At 35.4% G+C, this 19,814-nt stretch overlaps 1 protein-coding gene across 6 annotated transcripts in view; it reads right to left on the bottom strand.

Annotated features, from left to right (window-relative positions):
* HERC4 (HECT and RLD domain containing E3 ubiquitin protein ligase 4) overlaps positions 1 to 17,384 on the bottom strand; it is a 136,590-nt gene extending 119,206 nt beyond the window's left edge. The window contains exons 1-3 of one of the 6 annotated variants that reach the window (XR_012133208.1): positions 16,599 to 17,384; positions 15,351 to 15,381; positions 14,574 to 14,878 (exon numbers count right to left, since the gene is read on the bottom strand). Coding sequence is in view for 5 of the 6 variants with exons in the window: in XM_073240968.1 (XP_073097069.1) it covers positions 14,574 to 14,799 (226 nt within the window). In the remaining variant the exon portion in view is untranslated. Of the gene's footprint in view, positions 1 to 10,030; positions 10,163 to 14,573; positions 14,879 to 15,350; positions 15,382 to 16,408; positions 16,566 to 16,598 lie in introns of those variants that run through there. The other 5 variants (XM_073240968.1, XM_073240964.1, XM_073240966.1 and 2 more) reach the window with 5 other exon arrangements.
* Positions 17,385 to 19,814: the final 2,430 nt, after the last annotated feature.

Genomic DNA, 19,814 nt, shown 5'->3' with positions numbered 1-19,814 from the left:
AACACATAGTCTACAGGCACACACCTCATCAACCACATTTGCTCTCTTACAACACTAAACTGTGTTTTCTACCTTTATCTTGTATCTACCTACCACTTCAGCATTTTATTAATAATAATAATAATAGAGAAATGTGGTATCCACATATAAATCAAGTATAAAAATCAAACGAATATTCATATTTGAACTGACTGTTTATAGTTCATAATGCATGATCAAAACCAAAAGCTTCTGTGATGACTGCCCTTGTAATGTTTACCATGTAACTTATTCACTATGTAAGAATTTGTTCTCCATGTAAGAACTTGTTCGTTATGCTTCAGAAGATTGGAGACTGATGACAATTAGGCTTGGGGTGGATTAATGATTGTGCATTGAGCATTGACCCCCCTATACAGAATTTTATTGTGGTCAACAACCATTTGATCAGTAAATATGAGAGATGCCCTCACAAAAAAAAAAAAAAAAAGTACACACTTTCAATTGTAAAATAAATAAGTAACGGGGATGTAATGTATAGGATAAGGAATATAGTCAAAATATTGTAACAACTTGGTATGGTGATAGCTGGTACCTAGAATTATCATGTATATAAATGTTGAATCACTGTGTTGTACACCTGAAACTAATGTAATACTGTGTGTCAACTACCCTTCAATAAAAAATACTTATCTAAAAAAAAAAAAAAAGTTAAATGAAAATATTTACTCTCTAAAATTATTACTAATAATTACTAATAGGAATTTGGAATGGTACAACCCATAGTCATGAAAACTTTTTAATGAGCTCCGTGATAAAATTCAAAGCTAACATAAAAATAACTTAGATGTCTTAGTTAACAAACCACAATAAAATGATACTTATATGGAGATAATCAATTAGATTAAAAAATATTTATATTGGTTATGTTTAACAATACCAAAGCAAGTTCACATTCCTTTTATGTATTCTATCTACATACAGGTATACAGTTAACATTTATAAAAAGCTTATTATGTACCTGGCACTGTGCTAAGCACTTTGTTTAATCTCATTTAATCCTCATGGCACCATGAGGGGGGTATACCGTCATCCCTGCTTCACAGAGAAAGGTCATGAAAACAGAACCATTTGTCTTACTGAACTGCCGTTCTTTTAATAATATTTAAATAACAAGTTATGTCTTAATAATTTTAAAATGTACTTAAAATTCTATAAATACTTAGGGCCTTACAGTATTTTATTCTTTAGAAAAGTCCTTTCTGATGTCTAGGAATTGTTGAAATTGTTTCAAAGAGGAAAGGAGACATAAAATTTAAATATAAAAACTCGAACATAAATACAGTATCAATTTCTTTTCAACACAAGCAAGAATAAACCCTCAAAATATACTGGCAGAGCTTTTGTTCTGATTTCTTAGATCATCTATTTGTATATAGCATATCCATTAATCACAGGACCATTGAATATTAACTCTATATTCTTATCTTCTGTATACTCCTGATGCTTCGGACATTTGTGCATGCTGGAATGACTTATAGACCACAGAAGAGATGACCCCTCCCAGAGTAGCTAAGTCCTGAAGATAACAACTTGCCTACTAACAGGCTTTTCACATACAAACCAACCAATCTAGTTCATCCCACCAACTCTCTTTATCTAACTCTCACACACTAAGCCAGTATTTCCCACACCCTACAGCATCCTAGAGCCAGGTACCCAGAAACTAAACTAACCCTATAGCCCAAAGCCTGGAGAAATTAACCAAAACAGCCAATCTAAACTATTTATTCTGCCCAGTCTTGCCATTCCCAGAAGTCCCAACAAAGGCCATGACCTAAACTCTTCCCTGCCTCCCAACTACCCCAATGTCTTCCCCTGGGGCCTTCTGTGGCAAGTAGTGACTCTCTCTCTCTGGGACCTGTGAGTATAATAAACTTCTCCCAAGCCTCATTTTCGTTTCCTCTTATGGCTACACTGACTTCATTTCATACCCAATATATACATCCTTATTTAAGTCTTAACAATTTAAAAATATTAGTTATAACACAGTTGATGGCCATCAACTCATTAAAATAAGAGTATAATTTTTTTCCATTCCTATGGCACATCTGATAAAAAACACTGGATGTTCATTCCACAAACCTCCAAGCTCCTTCTGTATGTACCTTGTATTATCACTACAGTGATAAAGATGTGTAAGATAAGATTTCTACCCTCCAAGAGCTGATGTGGTAGAGATTATTTTATCCAAATAATTCCAACAATAGGAAGACAGTAATGTAAATTACTAATTGACTAAATGCCAGGTAACTGTTCTTTGTACTGCACAAAAAAATGTGACTTGAGTTCTTACAAGGCTGACCAGGGAAGACAAGGGAAGTGGTACTTGAGCTGGGCTATATCCTAGAGGCAGAAATGGAAATACCTCTTAGATTAACCCCAAATTAACAAGAAGGATGGAATGGAGGAGGGAGTTTAGAAAGCTAAAGCTACGGCCACAGTTTTTGCACAGACCACTAACAGTCTAATTAGAATAAACACAAAGAATTTTAGATTGAGACAGGAGGAAACTAAGGACCCAAAAGGTTAAAGTAACTAGCTCAAGGTTACTATTTAGCCATCTGCAAAGGGAATGAAAAGACAGAATACCGGAGTTACTGAGAAAAGAGTCAAGATTTGGCAACTGAGTCAATGTTAGTACTACAGGCAAGGAAGCAGACCTCAAGGCAAATTAAATGAATTCAAGAAGCATTAATAAACAAGGAAGAGTTGTTTTTGCAGTTGCTTTGGAGAGATGGAGATAGCTAACTAAGGTATAATGGTTTCTATTGTTCCCTTTTTGTTCTCCACATTTTATTAGTTTTCTAATCTCAGACATACATATAATTTCTTGATTTTCTTGAATAAATTCTTCCTAGTCGACACCATAAAAATAGTTGTTAAAATAACTACAAACACAAAATAGGAGGAGAAAGGTGCAAAATGATTTATTTTAAATTTATAAAGGTCAGCTTATCATTTTGGGAGGGATAGGGTTTAAAAATGTGAATAAGCAGAATTTATGCAAGTATTTATGTTGCTCAGAATATCAGTACACAAACTTTATCTTGTTAGACTGAATGTTTGTGTCCCCCCAAAATTCATATGCTGAAATCCAAACCCCCCTGTGGCATTAGGGAGTTGGCCATTGATAGGCAATCAGGTTATGAGAGTATAAACTAGAGCTCTTCCCAAAGAGCTCCCTCACCCCTTCTGCCATTGAGGACACAGTGAGAAGATGGCTATCCATGACCCAAGGAGTGACTCCTCCCCAGACACCAAATCTGCTAACTCTCTTATCCTGGTCTCCCTAGCCTCAAGAACCATAAGAAATATGTACTTGTTATTTAAGCCACCCAAATTATAACTGTTACAGCAGCCTGAATAGACTAATACATCTTCTATTATTCAACATTAAATAAATAAACAGCTGAAAATAAGTGATGAATCTAACATCCATCATTTCTGTGCTTCTCAGAAGATCAAAAAAAGACATCTTTAACTCTTATTTTTCTGTCATTACATCTCTAAAGTCTGATGGTAAAAGAATCAAATTCATTTTATATGTCCCCCCAATATAGCATTACCCTCTATAAATATCACAAACACACATACTTTTTTTTTAATTTTGGACTAATTATTGAGTATGAGCTCCAACAAGGTGACTGAACACTAATGGTAAAGAAAGAAGTACTTCGTGGTACATCACACCTATGATGTCTGAAACAGTAAGAAGATCCTCATATATTGAACAAATGACTGAACTTCAAGTGTAAATTAAAAAGATATGTGTTGTCTGTATAAAGACAAATATGGAAACAGCCTATTACCTGCTCCAGTATAAGGTAAACCTAAAATTAAATTCCCACTCTAATATCGGTAACTTTTTTCTTTAAGCAAACATTTATTAAGCATTCACATGCTCGGCATTGTTCTCTGCATTTCATGTGTTACCTCACTTAATCTTTACAACTACTCTAAGAGTTTGGCACGACAATCCTAATTTTACAGACAAGAACACTTAGGCACAGAAAGGCTAAGCAATGTGCCCAAGATAATACAGCTAAGATGTAAGAGAGCCAGGATGTGCATCCAGCCATTCTATTTCCAGACCCTACCTTTTAAGAACATGTATATTTAATAGATAATATACTTACATTGTTCAATAAAAAAGGTACGCAGTGAAAAATCTACCATCCATATCCTCCACCAACCTAGTTCTCATCCCTTATCTGACCTCTATATCAAGAGAAACTGTTATTAGTTGTATGTATCCTTAGAGAGTTTTTAAAATTTACCTACAAGCAAATACAAATGTGTATTTTTCTTTTTTCTTTTACCCAAAAATGTAACTTTCCATATGTTCTACACCTTGCTCTTTTTACTTAATTTACCTGAGAGGTCTCTTTCATTCTTTTCACAACTACAAATCATTACATTTTTACTGACTGAATGGATCATAATTTATTTTACCAGTTCCCAGCAGGAATACATTATTTTGCTTTGGTACAAATGTAGCTATCAGAACAAAAGCTATATTCTTGGACTTTTTGGAGAAAAGGTATGTGTATTTGTAATTCTGACTTACGCTGGCAAAATACCCTCATGAGAGTTTACCGACTTACACTAATAACCTAGGAATGATCGTTTACTAACAGTCTCACCATACAGTGTACCATAGTCCACCCAGCCCCCACCCCAGTATCAGCAGGGGATACTTTCCAAGAACCCCAGTAGATGCCTGAACTATGGATAGTTCCAAACTGCATGTACATGTACCATGTTTTTTTCTATGCATACACACCTATGATGTTTAATTTACAGAGGCACAGTAAGAAATAAATAGAATATATCAATGTACTATAATAGAAGTTATATGAATGTGGTATCTCTTGAAATATCTTACTGTACTGTACCCATCTTGTGAAGTGAGATGATAAAACACCTATGTGAAGATGAAGTGAGGTGAATGATATACATGTAAGCACTGTGATGTATTGTTAGGCTATACGGATCTGATATGTCAAAAAGAGGTTCATCTGAAACTGCAGAAAGCAAAACCTTGGATGAAGGAAGACTACTGTATTATCAAACTTAAGGATTTTTGTTTACCTGATATGTGAAAAAATGGTACCTCAGTGTAATCTGCTGCATTTCTCTTAATATGAACAAGAATGAAGGGTATTCATTTGTTCAAAAGCCATCTATCCATATCTCCTTTTCTGTGAACTGCCTGTTCATATACTTTGCCCATTTTGCTACCAATTTTCTCTTCAGCTTGTTAATTCCTAGGAGTACTTTATAGCTGGGATATGAGAATTCTGATTGTAATACCAGTCATAAATATTTTCCCATTTGTCTTCTAACTTTATTTACAGTGATTTCTACCCAACAAAACTTTTTCCTTTTGTGTAGTTTCTTTACTATGCTGTTTCACAATTCAGTCTTAAAGGCTTTCCTGACTCCAAAATAATAATAAACAAATTTGGCCATGTATTCTTCAAGCACATTTACCACTATCACCTTTACATTTAAATATTTGACTCACTTGGAATGTACACTTAGTGAGGTATGTATACCTGGAGGTAAATAATCCAATTTTAACCCCTAGATGCTGCTCCTACATATTCCAAGATTATTTATTGAATAGTCTCCACTTGAATCTTTTCACCATTGATTTATGGTAATTTGGGTCTGGGCTTTATATGGTTTTATTGGTTTAATATGTTTATTTGTGAGGCAGTTTTAACTATTTAGGATTTTTAAATTGTGTTAGTATCTAGTTATGTATATTTCTGCTCTGATTCTTCAGTTTTACTGGCTATTTTGGTTTGTTTCCATATGAACTAAAGAATAGATTTATCTAGTTCTTACCCCTGCCTCCTCTCCCCTCAAAAAAAAAACCACTTGGTATTCTTATTAGGATCACATTAAACTGACAGATTAATTTTAGAGAAAGCTGATAGGTTTATGTAAGTTGAGCATTCCCATTTGTTCAAGCTTTTTGTGTCTCTCAGAAAAGCTTTCAAGTGGTCTTGATATAGGTCTTGAACATTTCTTAGGTTATTCCTGTGTCATTGTCTTTTTCTTCCTATTGTAAATGCTGTCTTCTCTTCCATTTTGACATCTAATTGGTTCTTATCTCCACTATGTTTTAATTTTTACTTTGGGCAAGTTATTTAACCTCTTGAAGTTGTATTTCTCTCACCTCTAAAAATAACCTAATAGGTACTTTGAAGGGTGTCTTAAGACCTTCAGATAAGATGTAAAGAATTTAGCACAGTGGTGGTTAGCATTATTCTCTCAAAGTATCAGCATTCTAGTATCGAAGTGACATTTCTCATTAAATTTCTCTTCAATCAAGAGGGTTTTTTTCTCCCTTTATATTGTCTTACTAACTTGTAAGTGTTCCCAGTATAGAAATACACCTATGTCCAAGCAGAGGTAACATCAACCTGTCAGGCTTTTACCTAATTACCCCTCAGAAGATTAAGTGTAGGTCCATAAGGTTCATTTCAGTTAACAGAGCCTAGTTACAAAATCTATAGCTAAGTTATAGATTTCTGAATCAGAAATCAGGAAGTATGTATGTACTGATTTGGAGTTCAACTACGGGAAGCAATCTAAGCTCTGCTTTACTCTCATCATGCCATACTACAAAAATTACAAACTTCTTCAAATAATTTAGAGCTAAACTTTCCTCCAGCTGTTTTCATATGCTATTATGCTAGTTGGGGCCTCTTTTAGCCTCATACACCACTCCAAGAACATTATCTCAGAGGGCACATTTCCTGCCAGCTCTTGCCTACATTCCAGCACATACATATTTTATAGTTACAATTATTTCACTTATTAGAATCAAAAGCAATTTCTATACCATTGCATCTTGTGACTTCAAAAACTTCTTGCCAGTAAAACCTGGAAGGAAGTCACAAAGTCAGACATAATTAACAGGTTTGTTTGTGTCAGTTAAACAAGAATAAGCAAATTTAAATTAGCAGGTTATCAGAAAGTACCTGTCAAGCAAATGTTTTAATTTCATCTACATATAAATTTTAAAGTTCATAAAACAGATTAGGTAGAGGAGGCAACAATTTAAGTTACCTTATATTTACAAAGGTGTTACAGGTACAAGTACAAAGTCAGGTACTTTAAACAGTTTCCCAAAAGTGAAAAATTAGGTATTGTTTACTACTTGATAGGTTGGAACCAGGCAGAAATTTACAACTGGAATGTTAGCCTACTTTGAACTGAAGATAAAATTGGAAATAAAATATTTCATCCCTTAACCCTGACCTTTCTCCCCACTTACTGACCTGACCAAATCTTTTCTCTCTCCTCCTAAAACAAAGCAGCTAACATTCCTCCTCTTCCTGGATTCCTATTTCTATTACTAGTGATTCAATCTAGGATGGTACCTTGCTCCTCCCTTTAACCCTTATCATTTACTTCCATCTGGTTACCAAAGCTTGCCTATTCTTTCTGCATCCCTAATCTCTCCTTGTTCCACCTGTTCCCTTCTTGTTTTAAAAGACTACCATTACTAGTTTCTTTACCTCCAAATTCTCTCCCCTTCTTATAAAAAAACCTGGTGGGAGCATTTCTCTACTTGATAAATGGGATGTTGCCTGATTCATGAAGTGCTTAATAAAACCAATTAGGTCTTCAACAACAACAACAAAAAAAAAAAACTGGTAATAACGCCCATTGCAAATTATCAGTGGATACCTATCCAAATTAAATTCAAGCTCCCTAATTCTATAATCAGACTTCAATTTCACCTTTCTAACCTTCCTTGTCCACTATTCTCAGACATTTCAGTTAACTGGACTACTCTTCCCTCAATACATCTGAAATTTGTCTATTGCCATTTTAGTTGCTTTACCTGTAAAGCACTCTTCTTCATTCCTTCCCCCTTGAAACCCTCTTTTATCTTTCCAATTCACAGGCTATCTTCCCTTCAGAAACTCACCTGCAATCCACTCTATCCAAAATGGTTATACTATTTATCCTACACAGCACTGTTTATGTGTCCTGTTAACCCTTAGCACATTTTACATGCACTCTTATTTATGTGTGCACTTGCTTTATTGTTCCTTCTAGATATCAGATATTACTACATACACTCAGAAGTTTGTTAGGTGAATACATCTTAAAAACTTTGATTTACAGATTATCTAATGAGCTTATCAACTTTGTAAAGTGAGCACAACTATGCTTAAATTTTTTAAATTCAGTTATTGTTCCTTCCAAATTTGCTAAAATTAAAGATGTTCTTTAAACAACATGCAAATAAAGACAAAATTGATGCATATGTTCATGGAAGCATTAGTAACAAATATCTGGAAATAAATCCAAAAAATAGGAGCCTACAAATAAATCTTGGCACATTTAAATAAAATTTTAAATTATTAATATCTCTAAACAACATTTTAAATTCATTACTGAAAAAAAAAAAAGTTCAGATGTAAGAACATACTCCAAGTCTGTAATCAGAAACATATATGTGTATACAAGTAGTGTCAAATAACAATAATATTTGCCTGTCATGATTTTGGTCGATTTTTATTTCCCTGTATTTCCCAAATTCTCTATAATGAATAGGTAATATTTTTATAATCAAAAAAAAAAAACTGTTATCTCACAGTAGTATGATACCCAGAAAGGAATAAAATGAGACTATACTTAGGTATTAATAAAGAAATAATTAGGATATTTTCAAATATGTGAAAAATCCACTAGGGATTCTAGAATGTTTTCTTTATGGCCAAGAAAAGCTAAATTAAAATCCTGCCATTTTAGAACTGAAGAATAATAATTCCAAGTAAATAAAATATAGTTTAAAGACTATGCCACTAAAATTCAAGAACTCTCCCTTTAAACAAAGATAACTCCAGTAATAAAATTACACACAACACATATTTTTCATGCATGTAATGTAACTATCACAATTCATTAAGATATAAAAATTGCCTTTTTAATTCCATCAGCATGGGGAAAAAAAATCCATATAAGGTTAAAGGAAATAAACCATGAGTTCTTAGTTTATTAATGCTTCCCACTTTTCTACTCATTAACACAATCCTAGCCCAGTGAAACCCTTGAAACAATGGCTGAATACATTTCTTTTATATATATCTTTGATATATATCTTCAAAACCATCTTAAAAATTGTGAGAAGTGAGCTTTGACAACAGTGATACATATCTGTATGACATACTGGGGACATGGAACCCTAATACTTAGGATATGAAGAAAACTAGACCACCTAGGCTATCATCTGCAGTAAGAATCCTTAGGAACTACCCAAACTGTGAAACTGAAATCTACCATACTCCTGTTCTTTCAACGAAAGTACATGACTTACTTCCAGTCAGAAAAAGAAAAACTAACACACCAAACACAAGATTGTTGGTTCTAAATCCTTTAAAGACTATTTGTTAGACTGCTCAGATTAGGCATCTACTGCTATTACTGTCTTCTCTGTGGGTTATGCACTTAATAAAGCATTCATCAAAACCAAATCATCATACAGAAATACATGGCACACTTGATACAACATAACTAATCCAAGTTCCAATGTTAGCCACCAAATCAATCTTGCCTGGCAGTTACTACAGACCTTGGATATACAGCATAGCATTAGACAACAAAGGGATATCAAATATGATAAATAACAGAGGAAAGAGAAAAGACTGGGTGTTACCATAGTTTTTGTTCTTTTGTTTAAATATTCTTAATACCACACAAGGTTATAACGAAGTACCAAAGTGGTATCACAATGCAAGCATCTTGGTAAAATGATTTCTTTTAATAGGCCATCAAATAAAATGGCAAAGAAACAAACTGTGCATTAGTATTTGATATGCCTCAAATAGAAGATAGTACTGTAAATAATTGTAAACATAAGCACAATTTAGTGAATAAGATAGGAGACTGGTAGATTTAAATTTTCAGATTCAATTTACAGCTGTTCACCAGTCACCTGCTGTTTTGACAAGTTACTTACCAACTTGTGCTGCCATTTCTCCGTAAATTTATCCCCTAAGATGAGGATAATTCTTGCAACTGTGTCACAAGCATTTTGAAAGGAACCATGAGTTATTGTGTAATGCTCTTGAAATTCCTCAGATGTAGGGTCCTATACAAAGTAAAGTATTATTATACATCTCTCTAACAGTAGCCATCTGTTTGCAGTTTTTTTTTCCTACCCTGACACCGTGATTCTTGGGCACTAACCTTTCTCAAAATAAAGAATCCAAAGCAAGCCTCCATTTCTGACCCAAGCAATAACTTTTTTCAAGTCTTTATATCATCTACATCTTTCTCTTCCTTAGAAGATGTCATGAAAATTAGATGAGTTATAAAACATAATAAGCTTCTTTGGTATTTTATGCTTTGGAGTTCAACAATATGTGGATAATTTGTTATTTTTTAATCTGCTCTTTAAGTGATTAATCTTATTTCCCATAATTATTCATTTATTTTCCTGTGTTTTAAATTTTCAACTCTATTTTAAGGGGTTCATATATAGATTTGTGTTTTATGAACAGAGAGAACAGGTCAGAGAATGAAAAAGCAAGAAAGGTAAACAAGTAATTACTGTTATATGACCAAATGCTTTTATTAGAATGACCCAAGAATTTCCATTTTGGGATGCAGGAAACAGAATCAATGCTCAAAATCTTTGTATCTTCTATAGAAGAGTTGAGCACAAGCCACAATGAATTTTATCACACCATTCAAAATAGTGATATCACATTATTACTGGCTTTGCTCAATCAAGTTCATCTTTAGTTTAAGAACAAAATATATCTGAATTTTAGTTTATGTTAGTACAACATTACATCCTGAAAATAAAACTCTTCAACCTTATAAAGTTCCTAAAAAAGGTTTCTTTTTTAATTTATGCATGAGGAAAATAATAAAACATGGTAACTTCATTGTATAGCCCTGTTACAGTAACTTTTAAGGTTTTGTTTTTCTAACCCTCAGACTTACATTAAAATACTAATGGAAACTAGTTTCCCCCTTGGTGAATAAATTATTATTCTACCTTCTAAATATGTCAGGGTAAACACTGTAGGATACAGGGAAGTCAGAAGATTTAGGGTGGCTGCTCAACATTTGTTAGACATGTGATTGTTAGTCTCTTAATTTCTTAACTTCAGTCTTTCCTCATCTTTCGCCCCATAAAATGGGGACTATAATACCTGCCCTAGCTACCACAGAAGACTGTTGTGAGGATTAAAAGAGGTGATCTAGTTGAAACTATAAAAAGCTATCAAAACAGTCACTTCTAACATAACTGTATTATATTATTTACAAACTATGATCATAAAATAGTTTAGCACTGTTTCTAACATGAAACAAATGGAAATAGATACACAAAATATATTTAGGACCATGATCACCAAATTACATCTATGATTAGATATACAGTGAATACATGATCTTGTTACGCAAAGCACATTTCCTATATGTTCCCTGAAAATCTTCGGAAGTTAATTTGTAAGTATAAAAATAAAACTAACAATTCATTTATGGACTGGCCTAGCATACTGAAGATTCAACATATTTACCTGTTAGCTATGAATTAAGAAATTGAGAGCCACTAACTAAAAAAAAAAAAGTTAAAAAAAGTTCTTATGAAGGAAAAATACATACATGAAAGTGAAACAGATGTTCACTTCTCTGGAAATAATTCAAAGAGCTAGTAGTGACAGCAAGGGGTATACATATACAAGAGATGGTAGATGAACATGGACATATCTGTACTCTTGGTATAACAAAGGAAAAATCAGTGAAACTGTCCTATGGGGTTCCTAAATGTACCATGGGGTTCCTAAAATGTCCAAAATGGAAATCTCTCCCAGTAGACTACAGGTCACATCTATCTAACTACACTGTAAGGCCGAGTCTTCCAATAAGTTATCGTGACTCTCAAGAATACCTTGTCCTTAATGAATGAGGCCACCTCTTTCTCTTTCACTCATTATTATTGAATATTTAGTATGCTTATAAAACGAATCTCTGTAAGAAAACAATTCTTTGCTCACTTTCTGCCTGCTTTCTTTTTGAAACAAGTTTAAAGCTCTGAAGTGAATTATGTTTACTATATGTCCTAGAAATTCAACCAGACTCACTCAATTACTAGAAGACTTAAAACCAAGTAAAAACAACCCCTTATTCATTTAATTCAGTCCTCAAACCCACAAATGTAAGAAAGGGTTGGGGAAGAAATACATTTATTATCATTAAAGAATTATTCCAAAGGGAAATAATTTGCTAAAAACATTAAAAATGTTCACCTGAGCACCTTAAATCAAAACTGAGGTTAAAACATGAAATCCCTATCAGAGCAACCACCTCCCTTCAAAGTTTAACTTTCCCCTACACCTTTATAATCTACCTACACTTCAATATATCAATGAACCTGACTTCTCATAGCTTTTCTCAAGATCAGAATCCCCTCCAATAAAACTAAGCTATTCAGCTCCAGATTTTTTTTCTGGTTATTTACGTGATCAATGATTGAATCAAATTGAAGACTTAAATTTCTCCTAGAAATCTTTAATTCTATCCCACAATGACATTCCCCATCAATTAAATTTTCTAGTCTCAAGGTACATATTATGTAACAGCAATTCAATTCTCTCGTTATTTTCATTTATGTTTATCTCAACTCTCAGCCCAGGCTCTAAATTTTTCAGGCAAAGTTCATGCCTTTCATTTTCTATTCCATAAACTATGATGTACCCTGGACAATGAGACAATCCTAAACCCACCCTCCCAACTTTATATTACCAAATAATGCTCCCAGGATGGATCAACACAGTGATATAAATGTCATAATGCAATCATCACAATGTAAATATGACCAGGAAGAAGCCTCTTCTGGCCAGTTAAGTTTCTCAGAACCTCACCTACAGAGTTAAAAGCTGTTGCAGGCACTATAATCATTATAGTATCAATGCACAGTGCCTACCCTTGTCCTGGACACAGAACAGATGCTTAATAACATAAAAATGTTAAATCTTAGTAAATGTCAGTAACTATATTGGCAATTTCCATGTGCTGGCTTTGTATTTTCTATATATCCTGTAGCCTCTCAGAAATTACTAGAATAAAGAGATATGTTCAGTTACTTCTGTGGGGCATGTTGAGTATAAGAATAGCAACAGCCCCAATACCATTAAAATATCAATTTGAGGCAGCATTCCAACATAAGCAAAAAATAAATAAAAGATCCATCTGCTTCTGAAGCAGTGAAAAGAAATACATATCAGTATATCATTCATGTACACACATGACAACCTCAATGTTTAAGATTATGAAAATCTAAAATTCCATAAAATATTCTCAGTATGGGAGCACAAGAAAGCTGTAATTTACCTTGAGTTCTGCAGTAATTACACCTACTGTATTAACCATCACTATCATTCATCCAAAAAAATTAAATTATGAATTAAGGCAGGAGAAGAGATTAAGATGCTAACATCAAAGAAAGGATGAAAACTGCACAGTATTTACAAGTTAGAAAAGTAAAGTTTGGCATGGTGGTGAGATGGCATATATTAAAGATGAATAAAATGCTTTAATACCTTAATATTTTACATCTACATTAGCCTCTCAAAAGTAGACTAATAATAAAACCACTTAAATAATGAAGTGGTAAAGAAAATAACTGCCACAGAAAATACTTACATGCCATTGATAAAAGAAAAAACTGTAAAGCAATACAGCTGCAGTCTTATCTGAATTTACCACCTGAAGAATTAAGAATTAACTTCTAGTTACAAATAACTGAAAGCAAAATTCACATAACAATGATATTTCTAAATGTAGTAATATTTGATTTTGAAATGTGCATCCAGGAAAACAGAACATGAAATGTGACCAAATTCCTCAAAATTCTCATAGCCCTAAAGATTATTTTAAATTTGGCTTGTATGGCTACTACAAAATCAAGACCTCTCATAACATAACAAAACTTTTAATAGCTAGTCCAACTACTTGAAAGGAGGAGACTGGGGAATAAAAGATTTTTCAAACTAAGCCAAATAAAATTATATATTTGAAATACTACAATAGGGAGAAAAACAAAAAATTAAGATAATTAGACAAGTGAAAGTAAAAAGCTTTCATTTTAATTTTTTTTCCCACAATATATGGAAAACAACACAGCAAATTATGCATTTAAAATCTGCCCCAGTTGACTGAACAGTTCTTATTAAAGAGGACCTACATATATCTATATACTCTGTACCAAATAAGATCTTTACACTGCAGGCTAGTTTTCTCTATTGTTTTACATTACCATAATTATGTTATGAAATCAAAGTTTCTTACCATAAAGGTTTATAATAGTAGTAATTTTTAAAAAATCAAAATAATTAAAGTACTTAGAAGCATGCAAATGTAAAGGATATATTTAACTCCTAGTTTGCTTTTAAAGCTTGATAAAAATATGAGCTTAGGAAATTATCTGACATTTCAAACTTAAATCATATAATTATTAGAAATAGCAAACAAAAACTATTTCAACTTACCTGGTTTCTTTCTGGATTTTTCATGACCTAGCTGTCCTAGATCATTACATCCACATGTGTACACAGTTCCATCATCCAGAACAAATACAGTATGTCTGAGTCCACACCCTACATCTCGGACTTTTTTATTTATAAAAAAGTCACTTTTTCTGGGTTCTAGCACAACTTCTTCATCAATTCCACCCAAACCTAGCTGTCCAAAAGATGCATTTCCCCAACACAACATGTTTGTAATTCTTTTGGTCTTCCAGTTTCAATAAAAAACTCCCTTCTTAAAAACAGGAAAGTAGGAGGTATCCCTATAGCTGAGGAAACAGAAACACAATTAGTATGACTTAAAAGTAAACATGATGTATAATTGCTCTTTCAAGCACTAGGCTACAGTAATTACCAAAACATAAACATGAAATCTATTTTATAATATGCTACATAAGTATCATTCGGTTTCAAAAACCAATCAATTGTATTTTTTAAAATGTATCAAGTAAAAACATTTAGGGAAAAATAGATCATTCCCCATGAATCTTTACAAGATTTAAAGCAGGTGAACTAGTTGACTTTGTTATCTTACCATAGACTAATATAATGGAAATATTAAGTACCTTGATGAAAATTTTTTTTTTACTTTTTGTTATAATTTCAATAAGAACAAGAAATAAAACCTCTCCACTGCCCAAAAAACAAGCATATACGAGAGAAAAATTTAGCCAACTACAGAAAAATAAAACCTTTCAATCTCCCTCAAGTTATAGCATAATTAAACCTTCTAATACCTACCTCCAAATCAACAGAAAACTGAAGTTCTTATCTGTAATAGAAATAAAACCAGTAATAGAAACTTTAAATTTCCCACAATTTAAATGACTCTTCTGTTTATTCACATTACTAAGGCCCGACAGAAAATGATTCTGTTAAGACTTTAAGACAATCACCTCCAAAGACCATATTTTACAAGTCAAAACAGTTTACACTCCAACCTCACTACTAAACTTCAAAACGAAATCAATGTAATCATTATAATACAAAAGAAAATAAGCGGTTTAAATACATTATGATTCTCCCAACACTCAACATTTTCTATTACAAGTAATAACCATGACAAAAAATTATTTCCCCTGGACAATCTATATCTATCTACATACCTCTGAGACTACTTGAAGATGGGGAAAAGAAAAACTGCAAATAACCCCAGCTCTAGCGACTTTTCCAGAACAGGAATGGGGGCAGGTACATTGACAGTTTGGTGGTGAAATTTGAGAACTTTCCGGCACTTACTGGTGGTAAAGACACATAACAGAGTCGAGTTCATCTAAACCTAGAGATTTTTAAACACGTCGTTGTTACTAAATAACACAAGTTATAGGAAGTCTGCCTTATTTCCGTGGCAGTCACCCACATTCCTTACACAGAACCTTAGAAGTTTCAAACCCCAACCTTCCTACGTTCGAGCTAGCCGAAGTTGTCCCATTCCATGTCCCACCCGTCAAGAGAAGTTTGGTTTCATTCTTTTGGGGGCATCAGAACTCGATAGTTCGCGAAGTTCTGCACTGTCTTCTCATGTTTTGTTTTGTTTTTTAATAGAAGGGGACAGAAAAGTACACCTGATTTCAGAGCACTAAGTTTAACCATACTTTTCTTTAAGAAGTCAGAAGGCTTCCTCTCGCCAGCAACAGGTAGGGGAATGGGCAGCAGTTTACTCTGAACCTGCGCTCAGATCAGCTTGGGGGCCGGGGTAAAAACAGCGTCCGCACACACCCAACCCCGGGCAGACCAGTTACGGCAGCCGCCAGTTCGCAGCATCCGCAGGAGCCAGCGGACGAGGCTCCGCAGCTCACCGGAGGGAGGCCCTTCCCCAGAGAGGTGCGACATTCCCGACCCCGGCCGGGGGCTCCGACGCGTCCGTGTCCCCGGCCCCGAGGAAGCGCTAAGAAAGCACCCTGCGCCCGGCCGGCCTGGATCCGCCCAGCTCAGCCTACCCCTCCCTAATGCCGTCACTCGCCCGAACCCAGGGGAGCAACGACTCACCCGGCACTGCAGGGCAGGGGAAGCCCAGGGCGACAAGAGGTGGCGCCTCCCCAGAGAACGAGGTAACACGGCAGCGGAGGCAGGTCTCCAGCTCCTGGACCCCGTCCTCCTTGAGCCACTGGCGACGAACACCAGGTCTCCTCCGGCGTCGATGCCGCTGCTCCGCTGCTGCCCTTCCCGGCTCCAGTGAAACTTTACCGGGTTCCTCAGAGAGACGCAGCCGCTACCGCCGTCCAGTCCAGAAACAGCCGTCAGCGACCCGGATGCAGCGGGAGGGGAAAGATAGGAGGAGAGCTGGGCAGCGAGCGTAATGAGTAGGGAGAGTTGGGGGAGACCCGGGAGGAGAAGGGAGAGGAAGAGGCGGCTGCGCGGGGGAGGGGGAGGGGAAGGCCGGAAGTGAACCGCGGAGTACGCACGCGAGCCCGCCCACTTCCCGGCCCGCGCGCCTGCGCCGGAATCCTCCCAGGGTACACCGACCCGGACGCCTGCGCAGTGTGCTGCTTTGCGGCCCTCCTAGAGAGAAATGCCAGACACAGAAATTGGAGTTTGTGAAACGGACGGGAGTTCTCTCAATGTGTCTGCAACAACGCTTCAGCGTGCGCAGGGACCTTTTACTGAAGAAAATCTCTTCGTTTTTTGGTTTGATTGTCTTTCTGGTTACAGACCCCAGGTCTATCATTTACCCTACCTTTTTCCAAGGAGAATTTGAGGTAGTAAATGAAATATCTCAAATAAGCGGATAGAGGCGGGTGAAGACTTTTATTTTATCCCTTACCCTCAAACGGAGCTAATTTGAGGATGCCAGGTATACTCATAGCAATGGCTGAATCTACTGGCATTAAATGTCAGCAGCACCAGTTCAGGCTGCTGATAGTGATAGAGTGATGGCTGCCATCCCTATCTGCACTCTCCCTGGAAGATAAACAAATTTCAGGGCCTCCTTTGTTAAGAGAAAAGTAACAGGTTTGGCTAGGAGCCCTGCTTCATAAAAAGAAGTCCAGATTTCCTAAACCAGTGTTCTTACGGTAATCTCTAAAAAGGAGGAAAATTTGAAACAAGGCATACTTGAAATTTTGTTAGACTTTCCTAGAAGCTGTGACTTAGAAATGACTGTTGAGAACCTAGAGTTAAATCCACAATAAGCCGTATTTATTTATCTCATTGAAAAAATATATTTCAGATTACAAAGTGTCTGTGCTTGAATATTTATATGTATCACTTTTTTAGGGCAGCCATAACAGAACACCGCAAATTGGGTGGCTTAAAATAACAGAAATGTATTGTCTCACAGGGAGGCCAGAAGTCTGAATTCACGGTGGCTGCGGGATTGGCTTCTCCTTTGGGGCTCAGAGAATCTTTCCATACTTCTCTCCTAGCTTCTAGTGGTAGCTGACAATCTGTCGCATTCCTTGGCCTGTACATGCATCACTCTATCTTCTGCCGCCATCTGCACATGGTGTTCTCCCTTGCATGTTTGTGTCCAGATTTACCTCTTCCAAGGACATCAGTTATTGGATTAACCAGCCCACCCCGCCCCCCATTCCATTATGACATTTTTTTTAAGATGGACATATCTGCAAAGACTTTATTTCCAAATGAGATCACATTCTCGGGTACTGAAGGTTATGATTTCAACATATATCTTTGGGGGACCCAATTCAACCCACGACAGTATATTACAGAAATAAGTGTAAAAATGACAAGCTACCTAAGAAAAGAATGCATAATTTCAATAGTGGGAATGGTAGGGATACGCACACTTACTCTTATTTCAACAGTTTCATTGCCCTTGTAGGACTTGTGTTGTCCTTCACTCTTAAGGACTTCATGCCTCAGTATATATCATTAAAGGGAAAATTACAGGACGTGGGATCTTTAAGATAATGTACTTGATGCTACAGCAAATAAAATTTGAGTGGCTTAACGTAATAAAAGTTTGTTTTTTACCTTAACAATCCAAGTTGATGTTCCTAATGAGTGGAAACTGACTGCTAGGAACCTGGGAAGATGCAGGGATAGGGAGCTTTTCAAAAACCTTGTCCAGGAGGTGCCACATACCACTTCTGCACATACAACGTTATCAGGAACTATACACCTAGATGAAGGGAGACTGGGAAGCATAATCCCTGTCTGATTTCTCAGGTACCACTTTAAACTATAGAAGAGATCATGAATTAGTGGACAGCTATCTCTCACATGGATGCAACTCTGGAATATTTTTAAAAATAGGTCTTGCTTATAGAAAGTGGAATGGACATTTCTAGGCATTTCTTTTAACCTCATAGATCTATGAAACTGTAGTACAAAATCTTAGAAAATTTCCTGTGATTATCTTAAACGTGAGGCAAGTATAGGATAAAAGGGTTATTAGGATAATGTACATTTGTTGTGTAAAAGCAGCAAGAGATAATTGATGAGGAGTATGGGGGCGCTCTGGTGCTGATTTGTCTGGTTTCAGAGCCTGAGCCTACAAGCCATCTCAGACTTTTGTCCTTCTGTCTTCCCAAAGACATTTATAAACACTTCTCAGTCAGAATTTCTGTAACTGGGGGATATTAATAATCCTTATCTCACCGGTTGTTGTGAGGATTTAATAAGCTGACATATATACATACCTTGTATATGCAAGTATTTTGTAAATGTTAGCTTTTATTATTACTAATAGTATCATTCATGAACTATAAGCAGTAAAAGAACATTTGGGAAAGCATTCCATACCACCAATAAGTATATTATTTTAATTTAGAAGAAGAGTAAAATATTTTACATATTGTGTTATTTTCATTTAAAAAATAATGCTCAGACTGTTGAGAGACCACTAATACAGGTATTCACTCCATCCCACTCTTCCCCTCACTCCCTTCCATCCAGCCTTACTGCTTGTGCTGAACCTCACTCCCCTCACTTTTTTCAAGTCTGTACTCATCTCACCTTTCAAAGAAACTGCCCCCTCACTCTCTATAATCTTACCCTGCTTTATTTTCTTTCATATCCATTATCACTTCTGGGTGTTTTATTGTATAACACATAAATGCATTAAATTATATTTATTATATTACATATGTCATATATAGATAGATTAAAGTAGATCATTATGTACCATCTATAAACATGTACAGATAGATACATAACTACTTGTCTATTTCACTAGAAAGAAAAGTCTACCAAGGCAGAGGTTTTGTCTCTTTTGCTCAGTGCTCTATTACCCAGTATCTT

Source organism: Manis javanica, chromosome 7 (genome assembly GCF_040802235.1).
Source record: "Manis javanica isolate MJ-LG chromosome 7, MJ_LKY, whole genome shotgun sequence".
Classification (NCBI taxonomy): Eukaryota; Metazoa; Chordata; class Mammalia; order Pholidota; family Manidae; genus Manis; species Manis javanica.
This window is presented reverse-complemented; position numbering and strand designations above follow the sequence as displayed.